The 18,847-nt window shown below is 49.0% G+C and overlaps 8 protein-coding genes and 1 non-coding gene across 9 annotated transcripts; 2 read left to right on the top strand and 7 right to left on the bottom strand.

Annotated features, from left to right (window-relative positions):
• Positions 1 to 2,427: 2,427 nt before the first annotated feature.
• EI90DRAFT_3075063 (uncharacterized protein) lies at positions 2,428 to 4,225 on the bottom strand. The gene is made up of 8 exons (XM_039061542.1): positions 3,719 to 4,225; positions 3,624 to 3,654; positions 3,467 to 3,571; positions 3,316 to 3,406; positions 3,135 to 3,237; positions 2,947 to 3,084; positions 2,783 to 2,886; positions 2,428 to 2,717 (listed from the first exon to the last, which is right to left on the bottom strand). Exons 1-8 carry the CDS (start codon positions 3,930 to 3,932, stop codon positions 2,691 to 2,693), a joined length of 813 nt encoding a protein of 270 aa, XP_038911638.1. The 5' UTR covers positions 3,933 to 4,225; the 3' UTR covers positions 2,428 to 2,690.
• A 1,510-nt stretch (positions 4,226 to 5,735) lies between these two features.
• EI90DRAFT_2976948 (uncharacterized protein) lies at positions 5,736 to 8,769 on the bottom strand. The gene is made up of 12 exons (XM_039055898.1): positions 8,415 to 8,769; positions 8,084 to 8,353; positions 7,946 to 8,024; positions 7,472 to 7,888; positions 7,330 to 7,413; positions 7,214 to 7,279; positions 7,054 to 7,162; positions 6,683 to 6,998; positions 6,370 to 6,626; positions 6,287 to 6,316; positions 6,215 to 6,226; positions 5,736 to 6,159 (listed from the first exon to the last, which is right to left on the bottom strand). Exons 2-12 carry the CDS (start codon positions 8,337 to 8,339, stop codon positions 6,094 to 6,096), a joined length of 1,692 nt encoding a protein of 563 aa, XP_038911637.1. The 5' UTR covers positions 8,340 to 8,353; positions 8,415 to 8,769; the 3' UTR covers positions 5,736 to 6,093.
• On the top strand, positions 8,541 to 9,251 carry EI90DRAFT_3075054 (uncharacterized protein). Its single transcript, XM_039061541.1, has 4 exons — positions 8,541 to 8,628; positions 8,678 to 8,706; positions 8,761 to 8,901; positions 8,993 to 9,251. The coding sequence occupies exons 1-4, from the start codon at positions 8,549 to 8,551 to the stop codon at positions 9,175 to 9,177; spliced, it is 435 nt and encodes a 144-aa protein (XP_038911636.1). The 5' UTR covers positions 8,541 to 8,548; the 3' UTR covers positions 9,178 to 9,251.
• A 60-nt stretch (positions 9,252 to 9,311) lies between these two features.
• On the bottom strand, positions 9,312 to 9,395 carry EI90DRAFT_t202. Its single transcript has one exon. It is a non-coding gene; the product is annotated as a tRNA-Arg (tRNA).
• A 1,007-nt stretch (positions 9,396 to 10,402) lies between these two features.
• On the top strand, positions 10,403 to 11,986 carry EI90DRAFT_3129739 (uncharacterized protein; the record flags this gene model as incomplete). The annotated part of the gene is made up of 11 exons (XM_039064238.1): positions 10,403 to 10,451; positions 10,506 to 10,515; positions 10,574 to 10,624; positions 10,671 to 10,764; positions 10,820 to 10,907; positions 10,966 to 11,026; positions 11,084 to 11,342; positions 11,405 to 11,419; positions 11,474 to 11,651; positions 11,714 to 11,737; positions 11,799 to 11,986. The coding sequence occupies 11 exons, from the start codon at positions 10,403 to 10,405 to the stop codon at positions 11,984 to 11,986; spliced, it is 1,017 nt and encodes a 338-aa protein (XP_038911635.1).
• A 78-nt stretch (positions 11,987 to 12,064) lies between these two features.
• Positions 12,065 to 13,156, bottom strand: EI90DRAFT_3075047 (uncharacterized protein). The gene is made up of 3 exons (XM_039061540.1): positions 12,910 to 13,156; positions 12,491 to 12,856; positions 12,065 to 12,436 (listed from the first exon to the last, which is right to left on the bottom strand). The coding sequence occupies exons 2-3, from the start codon at positions 12,749 to 12,751 to the stop codon at positions 12,191 to 12,193; spliced, it is 507 nt and encodes a 168-aa protein (XP_038911634.1). The 5' UTR covers positions 12,752 to 12,856; positions 12,910 to 13,156; the 3' UTR covers positions 12,065 to 12,190.
• EI90DRAFT_2895810 (uncharacterized protein) lies at positions 13,104 to 13,574 on the bottom strand (the record flags this gene model as incomplete). Its single annotated transcript, XM_039054017.1, has 2 exons — positions 13,104 to 13,355; positions 13,410 to 13,574. Coding segments are annotated over 2 exons (417 nt in total), but the record flags the coding sequence as incomplete, so codon positions are not given.
• A 2,873-nt stretch (positions 13,575 to 16,447) lies between these two features.
• Positions 16,448 to 17,392, bottom strand: EI90DRAFT_3075040 (uncharacterized protein). Its single transcript, XM_039061539.1, has 4 exons — positions 17,139 to 17,392; positions 16,990 to 17,073; positions 16,774 to 16,966; positions 16,448 to 16,723 (listed from the first exon to the last, which is right to left on the bottom strand). Exons 1-4 carry the CDS (start codon positions 17,338 to 17,340, stop codon positions 16,636 to 16,638), a joined length of 567 nt encoding a protein of 188 aa, XP_038911632.1. The 5' UTR covers positions 17,341 to 17,392; the 3' UTR covers positions 16,448 to 16,635.
• Positions 17,393 to 17,841: 449 nt separating this feature from the next.
• EI90DRAFT_3000448 (uncharacterized protein) lies at positions 17,842 to 18,772 on the bottom strand. The gene is made up of 4 exons (XM_039056313.1): positions 18,756 to 18,772; positions 18,595 to 18,696; positions 18,209 to 18,541; positions 17,842 to 18,153 (listed from the first exon to the last, which is right to left on the bottom strand). The coding sequence occupies exons 2-4, from the start codon at positions 18,688 to 18,690 to the stop codon at positions 18,148 to 18,150; spliced, it is 435 nt and encodes a 144-aa protein (XP_038911631.1). The 5' UTR covers positions 18,691 to 18,696; positions 18,756 to 18,772; the 3' UTR covers positions 17,842 to 18,147.
• Positions 18,773 to 18,847: the final 75 nt, after the last annotated feature.

Raw genomic sequence — 18,847 nt, 5'->3', positions numbered from 1 at the left:
AATTCCCGTAGAGGCGGAAAATGCCAGGACGGGCACGATTGCAGCAAGGGTGCAAAAAAATCAACGCATCTAATTTGCACCTATTACCCGTGACCCCAACAATATAAAATGGTATCTTGGGTTTGCCCATCTAACCTAAGATTTCAGCACCAAATTGTTGCCTTTTGGGTCATTCAGTACTTCGTTAAGGGGGAGAACCAGCACCGGGGGGTCGAAGGCAAGAAACAAGACCTCCCCTCAACAAGGAACTCGATGTCAAACTTGTGCCAGCGGACTCCCTTATAAGGCAAGAGCCAGGTCCCTTTTTTCGGTAATTTGTTATTGCTTACGTACCACCCAGTGTTTACATAAGTTCAACTGGACGTTTTCCCGCGGAAACAAGAAAACGTTCACAGGAAAATAATTTTGGTTACACTCGAGTTCACAGGGAAACTGGCCAAACTGATTTGCCTTCAGGAAATTCTCTCCTTACAGATTTTTGGATCGAACTTTTACTTCAAACCCTGCTGAGAGCCCAACCCGCGAAACTGGGATACATTACGTCCATATGGAAGCGGCACAACCACATGCGTGGCGTTGTGGGACGGTACCTCAGGAGCATGGAGTCGCATGTGTCGGGATCCGCATGCAACAGTTGTCCAACCGCCGACTCAGCACCGGTAGGACTGGGAACGTACGGAAATGTACCGTGGCGAAGGAAATTACTTGAGTGTTGTGTTTCTCTGCTGGGCGACGATTCCTTTACGGGCGACTGCATGGGTAGATCACCATGCGGCAAGATCATGAATTGTGTATCCGTTCGGTCCGCTCCGGATATGACAAGACGACATCCTCGTCTTTTCTGTTTTCGACATCATCACTCCCGTCGTTTTTTTCCCTTCCTTTGTGGGGCACAAAATTACTATGCAGTATTGCGACTCAGCTTCGGGATTCCGTGTATGGGAAGACCAACGTGAGGATGCATGCAAGGAGGCTCGCAAGAGATTTGCCTCCTCTTCTGCTAGCTTAGAGGCGTGAGGGATTGCGAACTGCGAGTGAGCGTGGCGCCCCCTAGCTTGTGTGCATCGTGCGAGTTTCTCGTATAGAAGGTGTTTATTTAGCTGCTTATGAGCGCTACTGGTAGCGGTACAACGGTCTAGACGACTAGACGAATAAATTCGGCCAACTCGAGCTAAGGTAAGACATAAAAGCCGACCTGGTCAGGGCTAAGCAAGGACAAAGGTCACTGGGCTGCCAGAAATCTAAACAATTGGCTTTTTCGGCACTACTAGTGCTCAAGATCGGTGGGTAGTATTCCTGTCCTGTTCTACACTTCTCTCGTTGAATTGTTTTAACACGGGCACTGATGGATAGTTACATCAGCTCAAGGTCAGCCGATCTTGATCTCTCGGCAATATTGTGTAACAGTGGTATCACGAAGAGCGGAACGCCAAGGATCCTGCACGTGTTTCTGTTCTCTAGTTGACATGTGTGGGAATCAATTTTCTTGCGTGCGACTCATAGCCTGCTATATCCCTATTTAGCAGGTCCCAACCCTTTGAACGAAAGCATGTCATATCCTCCTCGGGTGCCAATGGCTTCTTAAGCACTCCGCGTTAACTTAGCAGGCTGGCTTGTCATACTGGCATTCCTTCTATTCCCCAATGATCCACTTTTTCTTTCTCCAACAATGTCTCACTCCCCCAAGTATTATATATTGCGACTCTGTAAGGGCACCTTGCATATGGCCACCTCGCGCCGTTCGGTTAGTGACAAGTGCACCCGGTTACATAAGCGTTCTGAAATTGTTCTGGGGACGTAAAGTAGATAAGCTATATCACCTAAACTGAGGTACGTAATAGTCATCCAACAGCAAATGTGAGCTCCGATGTCGTACAGACGACATCTAGACCCATTCACATGTAACGAGATGAAACTGGCCATTAGCTCGACAAGAAGTGTCCACAACAAAGGATTTACGTCAATTCTCAAACACGTTGACATGGAAATACAGTGCACTATACTAGAATAGTGCACAACAGCCACGTTGCCGATGCGTGAAGCCCCTTGGTCTTAATCTGACCTGTAGCCGGATCTGTGCATGTGCTATCATCGCCGCTTCTGTGGTCTGGGATCTGGGGTCATTGTCGGAGTGCTGTTGTACAGAAGCACGTAGGACAGTTGGACCCATCAAGCTTTCGAGGGTTCTAAAGCCTTGTGGGACCCATGAGGCTAGGGTGCGCAGCATGGTGTGCATGCCTACGCGTCCAAGCTAAGTCCCAAAGAAAATGTTTTAGTTCGAAGATCAACCGCAGGTGAGCCCATCTGTTCCTTTTTCGAGAAATGGCCGAGACCCATCAGCTTCTCTCATAAAAAAACGTCTGAGCTGCGCACACCATGAAAACTATCGGGGTTTCACCGGGAAAATATTTCAACTGAATCGTTATTCGCTCTGAAAAGGGTCCTAGCATTTAAACGCTGGCCAGAAAGCTGGGAAGGAATGAGTGACATGTTGACTCATCTGCCTAAAATGAATGTGCCAAAAGACCTATCATAGAAGGGACCGGTAGCTACTGTACCGAGCAGTTTGAATCATATAGCCTCAAGCAGTCAAAGCTTAAAAGACAGCTGCCGCAGGGGTAATCGCACCAAATTTAAGCGTCCAACAGCGTAAATTATGACCAGGCCCCTTTCACGGAAGAACACGAGTCTCAGTGGTCATTAACTAACGTGAGGACCTAGAAAAATTCCACAGTATCATCCTCTGTCGGGGGAATTGATCCAGGGAGGACTATTCACTCACAACTACCTGAGCTGAAGGATTTGACATCATATACCTGGGGGGATTCACCACAATGAAGAATATGTCCTTGGTTGAGTCATACATGACCCAAGATGGGGGGACGTCTTTCGACACAGCAACATAGTACTCAGTTAACGAGCATTTGATGTGTTTAGAAGACGTACCTAAATTATAATTAACCCATTGCGGGGTGACAGCCATCGATGATGGGTCGTAACCCCAAATCGCGGATTCACATGCATCCCCCACTAAGGCGTCCAGAAAAGATTCCGGAGAGTCACCAGGGTGGGCTGACGGGGTCACTTCATAAATATAAGCTAAGGGCTCATTGTGAAAAAAGCGGAAGACGCACTAGCAGCAGAATTTGTGAGGACCGCAGTATTTGGTGGGTCAGACCTGAGATTCCGACTGTTGTTAATGCAGGCTTCCAAGTATGTCTCTGAAGGGGCACCATCCTAAAACACATGCATCAGCGTTCGCGGGGGCAGCAAAGTCAGTAATATTTGAGGTGATCGCGTAGAAAAGTTGCAGACCATGTCCCGAATGAGGAGCATATAGGAAGTTTCGGTCGACTCTGCACGAAATGAGAAAACTGCGGCTTGTGACTGCGTTGAAAGTCTATAACTAAGGTGGCCCCAACACCATCGAATTTTGGACTTGAATTCCAAGGGCGCCCGAACTCACTGGTCATCAACGAGACTCTTTCCAAGAAATCCCAAGGTGCTGCCGGTGGCTGGGTTAGTCACCTTGATTGTTCCGATGAAGTCCCTCACGGTCCCCCTTCGAGCACTGGCGGAGGGGGTGAGGCGTTAGTCGACTAATGCATAAGATCAGATCGCACATGGAATGGGAGGGCAAAGATCTCTTCGCAGCTAAAAGAGGGGCGGTGGAACCATATAAGGTCAATCTGTGTATGTATTTGCTGCGCTGACATACCAGTCATATCATTCTGAGACCACTTTCTGATAGGGGGCAACGGAGGGAGGCCAGCGGCGAGTCTCTTAGAATTCGTATTAAGAAGATCGGGGTAGTCTGACGGACGCGCGGAGGGGCGGGCACGACGATCGACACTTAGAAAGGCTGCATAAACGCACGGCACAAGGATCAAAACCAGGGGCAAAATAAGAACGCTAAGCTGAGTGCGCATCATCCACGTATAGCAGGGATCCAAGAGACGACAAGATTCTGCGGCGTGGTGAGGTTGACAGTCAGGTGTCCTTGTGTCTGGGGGGGTGTCCGAATTGCTACTCTCAATCTTTTTTAAGGGTGCGATGAAGCATCAGGAGAGTATTATTGGAATATTATGCAGTACGCAGCGGATCTAAGAGTCTGCGTGGTGACATAAAATTGTACGCTGTAAGACGCATGGAGTGGTAACAGTGACCAATAGGACTCAGATGTTCCAGAGGGCTGACTAATGTTTGCTAGTTCAGGGCTTCTCTGGCCTTCAACATCAGTTCTTGTCGACAATTTGGCTTTTAAATAATGCAGCCCAGCTAAAGTAATGGTCTCCAATGGCATGGATATGGGTCAACCATGCCTGACATAGTTGAATTGGGCAACAGCAGCAAAGGCTATTCAGTCCCCCGGTTCATCAGTGCGACCTGGGATTAGCACTTCTCGCCCACTGATGTGAAAGCAGATATCCTGGAGTTAAGGATTATCACGTCTCAGGTTACTAATAACAGTCATCCAATACATAAAGAGAGGCGTTGCATCTGCTAGAACATCAGGAGTCCTCCTGTGCTGCCTCTGAAATTTGGGAACAGCCGAGCTCAGGAGAGGTGGGAATAGCTGAAATTCGTCAGCACAAAGGGAATTTGCGTTGGAGCACTTTGAAAAGCTTCGCAAGACTTTTAGTGATACAGGGGCGGTAGATGGCACAGTGAGCCTGAGGCCCAATGTCCGATCAATCCATGTGCTCCATGCGCAGCAACGCGTTTGCCCAGTCACCGAGGGGCAATGGTCTTCTGGACACTGCAGCTTATGGGATAAGAAGAAAATGGTTCCCGTCAAGACAGAGTGTCACAAACCCTTTCATAGTGACCGATATTGCGTAAATCGTGTCACTTTGATGACGTATTCCTTCTCAACCTTTTAGTCTCATGTGACTTACTTCGTAGCGATCCCATCAATTGCCACTCACGTTTCGTCCTTTACACGTTCCCCGTCCTCTTGATAACGTCACGTTCGCATTCAAAGGAGGAAGGCTTCCTCTCAACATTTGCCCATAGGTATCCCATGGCGTGCAGGTATTCGCGATGCGAAGCACGCACTCTAGTAATGGAAGGCGGGAAGGGAAAGCCGTGTATGGGGTTTCGCAGTGCATGCCGTCATAGGATCGGATCCGGAATGGAATGTCCTCTTTCGGTGCATGGCCTAATGGGTGCTGCGATGTAGGTGCCTACCATTGCCTACCTGCGACCCGAACGACCTACTTGGAGAGTCAATCCAAACGGCAATCTGTCGCTGACCCATCGTAAGCTCAGCTGTGAGAGAGCTTAACGTCGGCAGAGGCCGGCGATTGAGTTCAGGTGGTTGAGAGACTTGAGGCAATCAGAAAGTCGCTGAAGGGTCGAACTCGATATTACACAAGGGGTGTAAATACAAGATCTCTACTTTTACTATCTACAAGGGTTTCAGCTTTTATAGACGCTTACATAAACGTCCCCAGAACGGTATAAAAGCAGAGACACTTTGTAGATAGTAGGAGCAGAGATTTTTGTATTCACACCCCTTTGTGTAATATCGAGTTCGGCCCTTGGTTCAGCGACTTTCTGATTGTCTTACGATTTCGTCAACCACCTTGAACTCAATCGCCGGCCTCTGCCGACGTTAAGATCCCTACATCAGCCATGCAACCCCCTGAACACTCAACAGCCCAAGGTGAGTTGGCCAGAATCATGGCCCAGGGTGAACGACGGAATAGGAATCAACGATAATGCCTGACTTCCTGAAACGAGTGGATCACGGCCTACATATCTCACATTAATCCATCCTCAAGCGGCAATTCCGCAGCACGGAACTGGGACGACCGTGAATGTCTACCATACATATCATGCGATCAGAAGAGCAAAAAAATGTTCAAAGATGACTTTCGACTCGGAACCTCGAAGTCGTCCATCAGCACCTAGACGGACTAATTACCGCCATAATCTACCAATGAATTAAGCGGAAACGAAGACTAAGCAATAAGAATAGCTACGCCGTTACCCATTGCCGCACCCTCGGGTTCCGTGCGCATGGAGCAATAATGTGGTTGAGAATCACGGGAGTGTACGACTGTCAATGTTTATGGGGCGGGAGGCGATCTAATTTGGGCCAATGAACTGATAGAGAACGCGGCGAACAAGTCCAGAGAGATGGTGGGGATCATTCTAAGGGAATGGTGCTCGGCACATGCAAACACACTTCAAGAAAAATATTGCTTGCCTGATAAGTGCTCTAGTGCAAATGCAGGGAATCGTGTTAGTTACAGAAGAATTGATACAGACGATGCCATACCATTACCATGCCCATGGCGACAGCGCTCAGCTGGGTATCACAACTTTATCAGTGAATCAAATCGAGAAACACAATACACGCACAACACTCTCTCCCCAGGGTATAAATGGGACATATCCACGGTTGCGCATCATACTCCATGCGCTTTCAAGCCCTTTGGGAAGAACATACATTGCCAACTCGGCACGTCGCCGCGATTCCTCGATGAAAAGAGCCAGGGCACACATTGCACCAAGGAGCCAGAATGAAAAGCGAGATATCAGGACGGAACGCATCTGAGGGCTCAGATTGTTTGCAGCCCATTGTGAGTCATATAGCTTATTCTTTGCACATAATATCGCTAATATAAGGTACGGGGCTGTAAGTGGATGGCACGGGGCAAACAGGATGACCTACATTGATAAATATTTACGAAGATCCCTAGGAAAGTAGAGCTTCGCATCGTCCCTTTCAGGCTCTTCAGCAGCATAGCGAGTGGTTCTTTCATGAAAAGTCTTCGCTTGAACAAGATCATTGGAATGAAATGAAGAGCACCGTATATGGGGAACATCCATGTCCACACGGACACGAAGCGCTCTATCTCAACCCGGATGCAACTATCGAGCCAAGGATGGATCATCTGGCATGTGCCATTCTGACGTCCCATGAAATCGCCTTTCACTGCATGTTCCCATATATTATTGAGAGCCTCTTGGTTCCGTTTAGTATTACCCTTGTAGAGAAATGCCTTGAGAAAGGAAAAAATGGTACAGGAAAGGGAAACGCACTGGTCGGCTCAAGAGAGTCTTGAATTTAGGAAGATCAAATTTACCATTCCGAACGAGTTCACGGTTTATTTCCATTGTTTCTGGCCATACTTTCGATGCTCTCAATATCCTGCTGGAACGATGAGTGCCAGTACGATCAAAGGCCGCTTCAGCTGCGTACCAGTCATTATACGACTGTGGTATGGTTTCCGGTCGAAGAAGGAAAGCATACATAATTTGTCCACAGCTGTAAATATCATCTCAGTGCCACGAAAATGAAGGCAAGGATCAGCTTACGCAAGAGAAAATACTATCACCGGGCCGAAAGGCATTTCAATGCCCAGCCGTGGGCTCCAAGCATTCCAAACCCCTTGAAGACCGCTGGTGGCACCCGGAAAAAATGAAACACATAGAGAACGAGAGCAAACTGGATACGAACCGGACGAAAATCTGCTGGGCGATCGTTATCCTCCGTGATTTCTTTTCCCATAGAACGCTCAGCCCAGCCAAAGCGCCGGCAAGCACGGCGTGCCACCTTGCGCCATCTAATCTTGAATACACTATCTCGCTGTGAAGACTTAGATGACCTCTCTTGGATTCCGGATGCTTTTTTGAATGGATAGTGAGAGGCGTCTGCTGGCCTGTGCTGAGATTGTCGTCCGGGGTCTCAAGGGTGGCTTCCATATCGAGTAATTTTTTCTTAGACCGGAGGATGACGAGCCGGTCAGGAACAGGGGTGAGGGGAAGAGCATTAAGAATGAACTTGTAAATGAAAGCGAAAGACGCAAGCATTGCGCCGAAACGCAGGGTGTCAGTGCCAAATAGAGCCCGAAGGACCAATGGTGTGCGAAACGACCTTTGAGTCAACATCATTTAAAAGGCAATGAAATACACAGGGCATAAAATCACTCACTTGGGTTTCCGCAATATTTTGAAAAGCAGGAGGAAAATATTCACGCCTGCGCGGATAGCGCCTGCCAGAAGGCCGGCTCCTGACCGAAACATGAATTTCAGTGCATCCATTACAAGATATGTTACAGGAAAAACTCACTTATGCCACCCCTCAGAGCATGCTCAAGGCATTCCTGGAAATTGTCGATTGGTATTGGTGGTTCCCCAACATCTCTCCACATGACTTTCTTAGCGCCGGCTTTCATATTGTCCCATCGCTCTCGATCATTTGCGAGCGCAATTAAGTTGTCAAATGATTTCGACGCCCTCACATAAGCTCGCAGGGATTTTTCGGAAAATGGACTTCTGGAATCGCCAAAGGAGGGATCCCCTCGCGGGCCAGGAACTGCAGGCATAACGACTATTAAAGCTGGAGGAAAGACAATAAAATAATTGGGGGCCGTGGGCTTGGGGAATACAAAAAGACTAACCTCCTCTCTCCCAAAGCTCTGCTGTAAGGCTCAGCGAAGTCTGTGATTTGGATTTGGTGGGGGCATGGAACGTGGGAACTTTAGGCTCGGATCCGTTGAATTCCCGGAATCACGCGCTTTTTAAAGTGTGAATAATGGTTGAGAAAACTTCTGTTGAGACTAGCGTCGGGGAAACCAAAGCGCTTGGCGTCCTCCATGGGCTAGCATCGACACCGTGAGTTCTTCCATTCTTTGTGGAGCCGCTCATGCGATTTTTACAACAGATGGCCAGCAATTGGCTTGAGCGGCTTGTGTGCGTACCCAAGTTCACGCAGTCTTCGGTCCTCTTACATGTCTCCGTGCTTAGTGATTGGAACGTCATTGCTTTCGCCTAAACATCCTTCTCTCCCCCCATTTGTCCAGCGGTTTTCTTTCGGCTTTGTCTTTGCCGGGGCGGGTTACATCGTTAACACAGGTGATGTACGGAACGGAAGTGGTGTAGCTACCGGTAAGCCCCTTTCGGTTTCACTGCCCCTCTGGGTAACAATTATGTGGTTCTGCATCTCGCTCGTTGTTCACCAAACTTCTCGATGCCATAGCTTGGTCATTAACATATCTTCTCTTGAATCGGATGCGCTCACACTTCTATCCACCAGAGGTCCCTGTGCCTCGGACACCTTTATCCTTGCTTCTCAGTGGCGCAACTGCCTCGGTTGCTGCTTTATACGGGGTGGAGCATTTCGTGATCGATCCTGGTTTGCAAGTTACAGCAGATGTATCATAAGAACTCTGTTGTGTTTCTCGCCTCACTTCTACCTGATTGATGCGGCATTTGAAGAGACAAAAGGCAATTCATGTGCATGTCATCGTGCCAGCGAAAAGGATAATGATAATTCCGTTGAACAAAAAAAAAAAGCGAGGAACCTGCCGGGATCGAACCGACGACACTTAGTTATCAGTCATCTACCGAAGACTAATATGCTACCACTACATCAAGGTTCCTTACTATCAGGCTCGTTGAGTCCAGACCTTCATGTTGTAATAAATTGTGATCCGCCCGTCCGTAACGCTTTGCCGACGATACAGTAACGTTCATTCAGATTACGATGTAGGCCAGGCTTTAATGACCGTTCGACATGGTGATACCATGCTCCTTCTGAGTTGACGCACTTGAAGAGCATGTGGAACCCCGACAACAATATCAATATCAAGTAAGCTTCACTTTCCCATCACCCATAATGTCACATAGTACCAGTACATATTACATGACACAGTACATCCTGGTCGGAATTTGATTAGAATACTCCCTATGTGCCGACTTCTCATGCACATACGCGGCTAACCGCCCAGAAATCGGAATTTCTTTACCACCAATGTTCCGACTGGGGTCACCTCTTGGTTCGTAATGCCCCCCTTTCCAGACTTTGAGAGGCTGGATACAACTCTATATTGATTAATGAGCGATCCCGTCCCGGTGTACGTATATATATAAAGCTTGTTCCACCGACAGCCTCTCAGGTTCAACCATAAATCACATTCTCGGAGCACGCTTTAAAAGCCTCGTATCCCAACGTAAGGCGAATGGGCACCGCATGTCGTACGCTGCTTTTATCTTCCCATTGGTTTCGGAAATGACATGGCCGAAATGTATCGCAATTGGTCTTGCGGTTTCCCACGCTAGTTGCTGCTCGTCGACCCTCCGAGTCCCTGGACGACGTACAGGTCAGCTGCGGATCGTAACGCACAACACTGGTAGTGCATGTTCTTGCTCCATCTGTTACTTTATGCGGTGTGGTGTTTGGACTTAGCTTTCCCATCAATTGCTTGCATCTCCGGTTTTTTCGCGCTGAGGATGAAATTTATCTTGACTACGGGCCCTTGACGCCACGGAGGCACTAGTGCCCCGAGGCGTATAAAACCAAGTCAAGAGGTTATGTTCTGTACTCCTTCCATACTTGCCCTTCTTCAACTATTTTGTTCACATCCCATTCCCCCATATTCACATCAGCATGCCTGCTATCTCGGCCCCCGCGAAGATCCTCGTCACTGGTGCTTCAGGTGGGTATTGACATTCCTTGTGTCTGTCCCTTTATTTACACTCTCCTCCTGTAGGGTATGTAGGGTAAGTGTATATCTGGATCATGCAGCAGGATCCCAAGGTGCTGATCGACAAATATCAGTGCATGGGTTGTGAAGGTCCTTGTGGATCGAGGTTATTCAGTACTGGCAACGTAAGCATTCCTTCTCGGCAGTTTTCGTCCTTAACCCCCTTTATAGTACGCGCTATAAAGAGGAGGGCGAGTTTTTGGTTAGACGATTCCCTTCGTACAAGGGAAAAGTTGAATACACCATCATACCCGACATCCAGAAGGTAAGTCGTTATTCTATTATTCTTGCAACCTTTATGATATTTACTTTCATGCCAGGCAGGGGCATTCGATGAGGCCGTCCGTCACGTCGAGGGTATCGTACATTGTGCTACTCCGGTTCGGTTCACATTCAAAGATCACAAGGGTGCGTGTAACTATTGGTTCCAATGTGTGGATCTGGCCGACATTGGCACCCCATTCAGAGATCTTGGGTCCGGCCATAAGAGGCACTATCGGGTTGCTGGAGAGCGCCTCCAAATACGGGTGCGTTTTGAGTGCCTAATGAGTATGGAACCTGTGCCTAATATGCCTTGCGAGCAGTGCTAACATTAGGCGCATCATCTTTTCCTCAACTGCCATGGCCGTATATTCTGGCGGCGCAATTCCTCCTGTTGTTTTTGATGAGAGGATATACAATGAATACGTCGCCGCTCACGTCCGCGAGAATGGAAGGAGATCCAACCCATACGCAGTATACGTGGCCAGTAAGCTTCTCGCTGAGCAGGCTGCGTGGAAGTGGATGGAAGAGAAAAGACCTAGTTTCGACTTCGTCTCCGCTTTGTCCACTTGGAATTGGGGGGTGAGCCTTGCAGTCCCGAGTTTCGCCTTTTGTCCTTCTGACGTGTCTCTTCCTTTCAATAGCCTTTCATTAACAATGTACGTTCCTACTACCCAGAAGCAACTCAGCTTGGGCTGAATCATTCATCCCAGATACCCAGTGCCGATCATTTGTCATCATCTTTGCAAATCCTCTATGATGTACTGGCTACTGGCGATGACAGTGGCGAGCTCGTCGGAGATTTCGTGGACGTTCGAGACTCTGCACTCCTCCACGTTCTTTCCCTCGAAACTCAAGCCGCTGGTGGCGAACGCGTCATTTTCACCTCTGGTACGCCTGATCTCCCTCTTAGATGAACGAGAGACTCATTCTGTGGTTACGCCATGAATTAGAATCCTTCTCGTGGCAAGAAATGCGTACGTGATTTACGACGCTACCGCCGCTGACGAAATAACTCAGCATCAACTCACTTCATAGTCGATGCCATGCACGATGCCGGTGTTCCACACATTCCCAATAAAGGCACTTATGGTCAATATTATAAAGATGACATCCGATATTCCAACTCCAAGTCCCTCCGCCTCTTCCCTGGCTTTCGATATCGCAACCTGAAGGAATCGGCGCAAGACACAGGTCGTGCCTTCAATGCTGCCTCGTTCTTATAATTATCGGCGGGGGTGCTTTGGGGCCGAGTGATCACTTCTCTGTCGCCACCAAACCCGCCGACCGCACATGTTATTGTTTAGAAGTCTTTTGGGTATCTCGTTCGAGCTATAGACGGTTATGATTCTTAGAATAAATCCACGCCTGTATTATCTTTGCTGATGAGGGAACTATTAGAAGCCCAACCGATAAGCTAATCATCAGCTTCAATCGTGCCATATGCGAACACGTCGCGAGCGGTCTTGATATTTTAATGAACTGTGCCCATAAAGTCGCTTCATGACCAGCTCCAGCGACATTGCTAGAAATATGTACTCCAAAACAGAATTAATCACTTGGTCGGACAGTATATCCTGTGGTGCTGGTGGGCTGGTGAGCCCACCACGGCCGTCGAACACCGGAGCGTTCACTGCTTGAGGAGTGTGTAAGTGCTCGTGAAAGTGTACAGAGATCTGCTTCGAGCGTTATTTAAGGAGATGGGTAGAGGGGCGAAGAAACAAACGCACCCCAAAAATCGCGATCTTAACTTTCTTCCCCCCAGTAACACCGACGTTGAAACAAATATCACTATCGGGAAGGCTGGGAGAGGTACAACACGATCCCCATATCTTGCGAAAAATGGCAATGCGATAATTCGACCCTGAAATCAGAAAGATGGCAAATAGCATAAACTGGGGGAACCAGCACGACGCCAAAAGAGAGGAGAGTATTTCTGAGCCAAATGTCCGAAGCTTCCGTTCTGCCGAGAGAAAATTATTCAAAATCATCACGGACGCCAACTTCACAGAAAATACTATGAACAAGAATAGCTAGACGCTGAATTAGGGACATGCGCGGCGGATGGCCAGCACCACCCAACGAAGGTATGCCAACTAATAGCGGAAACTTATAAATTGTGTCCTCCCTAGTCCTGGAGACTGTGTACCTTCTATAGTTCGTATGCGGGAGGTAGCTCGTTGGTTGGACCAGTGGAAGATGAGGGAGGTAGATTAGGGGCATCTTGAATCACTGAGGGTTCAACGTAGGGCGCTGGAAAGAACATTCATTTTGTTGAGGTAAGAACTATCCTCAGAGAAACTCACGGAGAGTATTATGCTCGATTTGGGCTTGTATCCTCTGAACGGCCTGCGCACGCATCCTCTCAACAATCTCAACAAACTGAAACAGACCCCTATCATTGAGTCGAACCTCAATAGTACTACCAGATGTTATTCCACCCCCTTCTACTGGTCTTCCGAGTGTCAGATTGAGGTAATTGGCGGAAAACCATGGCTGCAAAAAGGAGGTTGAGGTGATGGCAAGCGGTGGAATAGATATGGTATCGAGAGATGACTCAGGTTGGGGGGTCGCCTTGTCGGCAATGAAGACGAGCTATTAACGGGAAGAATGAGATATGAGATAGGGACGGAAAGCATGACTCTTCACTCTTTGGTTAGAGATATGTATCGTCCCGGTTTGGCGCAAAGTGTGGGCGGTGCCACCTGATACTTCGGGACGCAACTTTACTGTCACATCCGCGCTGGGAATGAAAGTGTAGAAAGATTCATTGGGTAATGGGACGGGTCCACGAGAGGCATCGACCATCACCCAAAAAGACATCCTGTCCGAGTACGATTACGATGAACCACGTGCATGGCTGACGCCTTAGACTGACACGGATCCGGATCCCTGGGCCTCGACGATGGATGTCAGTCGAGGGGGAGTTCTGCTACTACAGCGAACACCCGGCACGGGCCTAAACCTTCACGCGGTGCCCCTGTTTAAAACTAATTAGGCCTCTAACATCTGAAGGGAGGATGACGTGGCCACCGTGGTAATGCCAATCAACCGCAACCCCGTAAGCCCAGAGCCGCACTGGCTGGAGAGATGCAAGAGCGCGGGTGCATGTCCCGCCGTCAAGCCAACCCATCCTTTTTCTTCTCACCACTACCTTTTTGGGATGACGAGCGCGATAGTGGCAACGCCAATGGTGACCTCCGTAAGCCCAGACGGGACTGGCCAGAGGACTGTGGGTTCAAGTCCCACCGTCACCCCAACCCTTCCTTCTTTTTCTCTTCTCCACTACCTTTTGGGTTGGTGAGGTGCAATAGTGGTAGCGCCAATGGTAGCCTCCATAAGTCCATGGGCAGGCCAGAGGAGTGCAGGTTCAAGTCCTGCCATCACCCCAACACCCTTCCGATTCATCTTTCTCTCCACTACCTCTTAGTGACGAGGCGCGATAGTGGTAGCGCCAACGATAGCCCCATATGCCGACAAAAAGTTGACTGCAAGGAATGCAGGTTCAAGTCCTGCCGTCACCCCAACACTTTCATTTCTCTCCACTACCCCTTCTACCAAAGGCCTATCTGCCACATGCCTTTATTCAACAAGCATGAGCAAGATGCCACCAACACCCATCGCCTTTCGCTGCCACTGGAACATTCACCAGCCTACCGTGACATAAACCCGTGAAAGCACCCTCCAACTCACCCACCCGCAAGAACCGCGCACTCAAACATTGACTTAACCATAGGCACACAGCAGCAAAACATGCGACCCCAACACTGGGGGTCGTGTGTCCTTTTCTTTGGCTCTATACAACCTCTTCCCACCTCCATTCTCCCTCACCCGTTGTTCAATCTCAGTGCAGGGGTCGCATGCCCCTTTATGTGTTATTGCTTCATCTCACTTTATTCTCCTTCACACCATTGATTACTCGATGTCTCATACTTCCTAGGTCACACAAATTCCTTTCTTCACATCCTTATGTTCTCCAAACTTTTTTCACCCGAGTCACTATAGTACGGCATATGCCGATAGGCACGGTTACGTACTTTAAAATGAATACATCCATCCATCCATCCATCCATCCGGATCCCGCCGCAGCAGATATTGCTCCTAGAGGCTGGTACCTGATGCCACCAATATTAATACGTGGTTCAATGCCAGCAAGGAGACGCACTGTTCGCTCCAGTTCTGGTTCCGAGCAGCATCTAGTGGTGTGAATACATCTTCCGAGCGCTTCGTTAATTCTGAATTCAGGTGGGCGCACGCGCACCCGAAAAATGAAGGGGAAGATTGTTTGTGCCAGAATCAAGATAGGTGTGTATATAGTGAATGGGGCAGGAATAATAATGCTTGTATGTGAAATCAAGGCATTCATGGGTGTCACATAATAATGCAGCCAGCAGACCGATCCCCCCCTTCCTTATCCCTCTTGGCGGTGGGCTGCAGAGGGGTAATGTCGTAGTGGACAGCGCATCTGGAGCCGTATCGCAGGGCCATAGAATTGGGGTGGCAGACCAGTCATAGGTCCTGCCTTCCGGCACTGTTGAATGAGTTCGCAGGACGGCTCGTCGATACGGAAGGCGCTGGTTTGCATAATACACACCCCCAGCCTCGTGCCAACCGCTCTCCCTCCTGCGTGGAGACAACGCATTCGTCTTCGACATCGATCCTGTTGCTGACGATGATAATTCCAGGGCTGGGTACGTCTACAGTTGTTTGTCATCGGTCATGGCGCTATAAACCTCATCTAGCCGTTCAGATGACCCGCGTGATGTGACGGAGTAGGCAAGCATAAAGCTATGCCCCTCGCTGGGAGATAATAATAGGAGAATGCTTACCGATCCCGAAGCGTCGCGGGATGCAAGGTAAATTAACGGCCGCGTAGCACGGGAATCCAAACAGTGGCCGTGTTACCGCTGACGATGTGAACAAAACACAAACAGTCAGACTGCCACAGGAGGACTCACAAATCATTCACTGCAAACTTTGGACTTTGGACAATGCTTGGTATGAACCCCACCTGAATGGCAAGAGCAATCTTGCCCCTCAGCGAGCATGGTAAGTCGCCACTGATCCAAGTTGCAGAGGACTCGGCGGCGTAAATATTGAATGCCAGTGGGAATGAAAGACTGGACAAACGTTCCCGTTGTTGCTTGATAATTATCCCTAGACAGGTCTTCGAAGGGTTGAAAGCGCTCTCTGGGTATGTGAGGTATGAAATTGTGCAAGTAGCTAGTCCGAATAACTGCTGGCCGGTCTTCCCTTTGTAATCTGTTCTGAGATCCAAAATGGCATTTTTCACTCGGTTCTACATCTCATGTCCTTGGATAATAGACCCCCCCCCCCACGGTGTATCTGGAGCCATGCATCTGACAAGGAGAGTCGACAGAGATAGCTCGCTGAATTCTGAACATCAAATTTTATCTGCTATAGTGTGCCGTTAGAATAGTGGTGCAGGTCCCGGAGATAGGTCATCATCTGCCCATAATTAATTTCGGTCTCAGTTACCGTTTGTGCGAGAAACTTTGACTAATCAAGCGTGCTACCTCAGACAGCACAGTCCGACCCAGATAAACGCGGATCATACACTTTCAGACAATCAAACGCAGGCAATCTTCTTTTGCGATGACAAGGAGTGAAGTGAACAGGCCAAGCATGTCGGCGTTTATGCTCAGTGAATGGTACTTTTAATCGCTCTGACAAAGTGCAAGTAAGTCATTGTGTGCAGATGATGAAGGATGGATAAGGCCGGCGGACGTCAGAGAGGTGAAGGCGTAACCAATTTTTGAAGATCAAGAGAGCGGGAAGGGGAGAGAACAAAATGAAGGACGGAAACCGATCACGAGAGGAGTGTCATAACAGTCGGCATTTAAAATGTGGCGTGTCAAACGCAATCATTGATCATTGATCTTGGGTTGTGGTTTGTGGGAAAGGAGAGGCTGCAAGCGTATGTATGGGGGGAATGAAGGACCCTAGGTTACTCGGTAGGTGAGAGGACAATTGAGTGAAGGAGAAATAGGACCAGCGGAATTCACATTGGCATAAGTTTAGCGGAGCCAGCCGAAGTCCAAACGCGATCGTGCCAACAGGATGCAGAGGTGTGCTCGCGTCAAAGCTCTTACGGTACCTGCCAGGCTGACACTCAAAGTGAGGGCTAATATGGGAAGTCGCGCGCGCGGCGCGCGCCCGCCACCGAACGCGTGGTTCGGAACACCCTGTCGCATATCCAGTACTCCACCAGGGTAGTGATTATGTTTAAGTTTTTGGACATCGGACACTAAGCCATCCAGCAGCGGGATGTTGAAGGATACTGCCCGATGCCCTTTTCCATTATGAAGGTATTGGCGAAATCCTCAATCCCTGAGCGATTATTAATTGAGAGAATACGCGCGGGGCACAGAGTGTACCATAGACCAGAGCTAGTACACGTCTTGTTACCGGAATGGCCGCAGTCCGTACAGCAACCACTCGCAATAGGATGTGCGTGATTGATCGATACAATTGGGATCGGAGCTACTCCGATCCCGAACAACCCGCCACAAATCCTCGGAGCTGACCGAAGATGGAGGAGATCCATCATGGCCTCCATGTCGTTCGGCGGCTGAGGGCCAGGGTACAAGTGTGTTGCGACAAGATACCTCGAGGGAAGGCGAAAGAAAGGGCGCTAATCATACCGGAAGTGAGTGGCCTGCCTGAGGAGCGAAGGGACGCGGGGAGCAAGGAACCATTGACCATCCTAAGAGCCGAGTGGTTGATTGGCTGGGAAAGCATATAGGTCGAGTTAACAATACGTGCCGGCGAAAAACGCGTGTGGACACAAGCTTGGAGTACTCAACCAGCAGAGACCAGGGGCGACGACCAGGAGATGAAGCCATGTCGCGAAATTTATTACTAGCGTTAGATGGCATTGATACTACACCCTTGAGGCGGGAGCATGTTATCCCAGGTGGACACACTGACAGTCTCAAAATTGATCTTGTAGTGTATGGCTGTACGCGGCAGTTCCGACGACCGGCATTAAGTAAGCGACAGCGCACTTGTACTTCCTCAGGTGTTGATATTCATTTTGATGGCAGTAAATGTGGTGAATAAATAAAAGGAACGGTCAGGTCCTTGAATGCGAGCCCACGAACAGTCAGGACCACCCGTGGTGCGACATTCATTAGTCGGTAGCTGCTTTAATCATAATTTTGCAAGGCGATTAAGAAATCAGTTGGGACATTGGACATGGCGCCCTCGTGGCATTACTAAATCTCTCATCTGCTTGCACGTTAGTCACTGAACAATGAAGGGATATCTGAGGTAGATGATTGCATTATCTTTCAAATGGGGAAGGACAGCGTAAGTGCGAATGACGCAACTGCTCGAGTAATGAATGGCAGTCGGGCGAGCATACTCATCGCTAATTGAGGCGAACATCAGTTAGGAAAGATTCAAAACATAGACAGCATACGAACCGTGCGGAAGTAGTCCAGAAGAACATGCATCCCCTCACTCTCGGCACCATAATCCGTCACAACGACACATGATGTGCGGACAATTTTGCGTGGGTTACCCTCACGGTCTATCTTGCAAAGCCCAGCCCAAGTACCGAGCACCTTGGCATCTCCAACCTTGATGAGGTTGATCTTGTGCTCAGCACAAAGAGCTTCGATCAGCTTGATGTATTCTGCTTCGGTGCAAGTCTCGACAAGTACGCAAAGGTGGGCCTGACGCCTGTCGAGGGCCTTGGCACACTCGCGAAGACCACGGGCAAGACCGTCGTGAAGTAGGGCATTCTTCAGAACCATCTATTTGACTGTCTTAGCATGATGGTCAGTATGAGCCAAGATATCATTCCCACCTTAAGAGCATCCTCAACTGAGAGCTTCCCTTTCGGGGCCTCTGCGGGAACTTCAACCTCAATGGGTGGATTAACGTCATCTCCAGCGTCAGACATTCTGAGCTAAATAATGCAGACGGGTCAGTTCACCCGAGTATGCAGGTACTACATCCAAGACCCACATTTACGTGTCGGGGTTCTTGGAATGTCTTCTTTCGCTATCGTCGATGTGAGGAAAAAAGTACTTCCCACGCTAATTCGGCATTATCCGCCA

This window comes from Cantharellus anzutake, assembly GCF_015039405.1.
Source record: "Cantharellus anzutake strain C23 chromosome Unknown EI90scaffold_60, whole genome shotgun sequence".
NCBI classification, from domain to species: Eukaryota; Fungi; Basidiomycota; class Agaricomycetes; order Cantharellales; family Hydnaceae; genus Cantharellus; species Cantharellus anzutake.
This window is presented reverse-complemented; position numbering and strand designations above follow the sequence as displayed.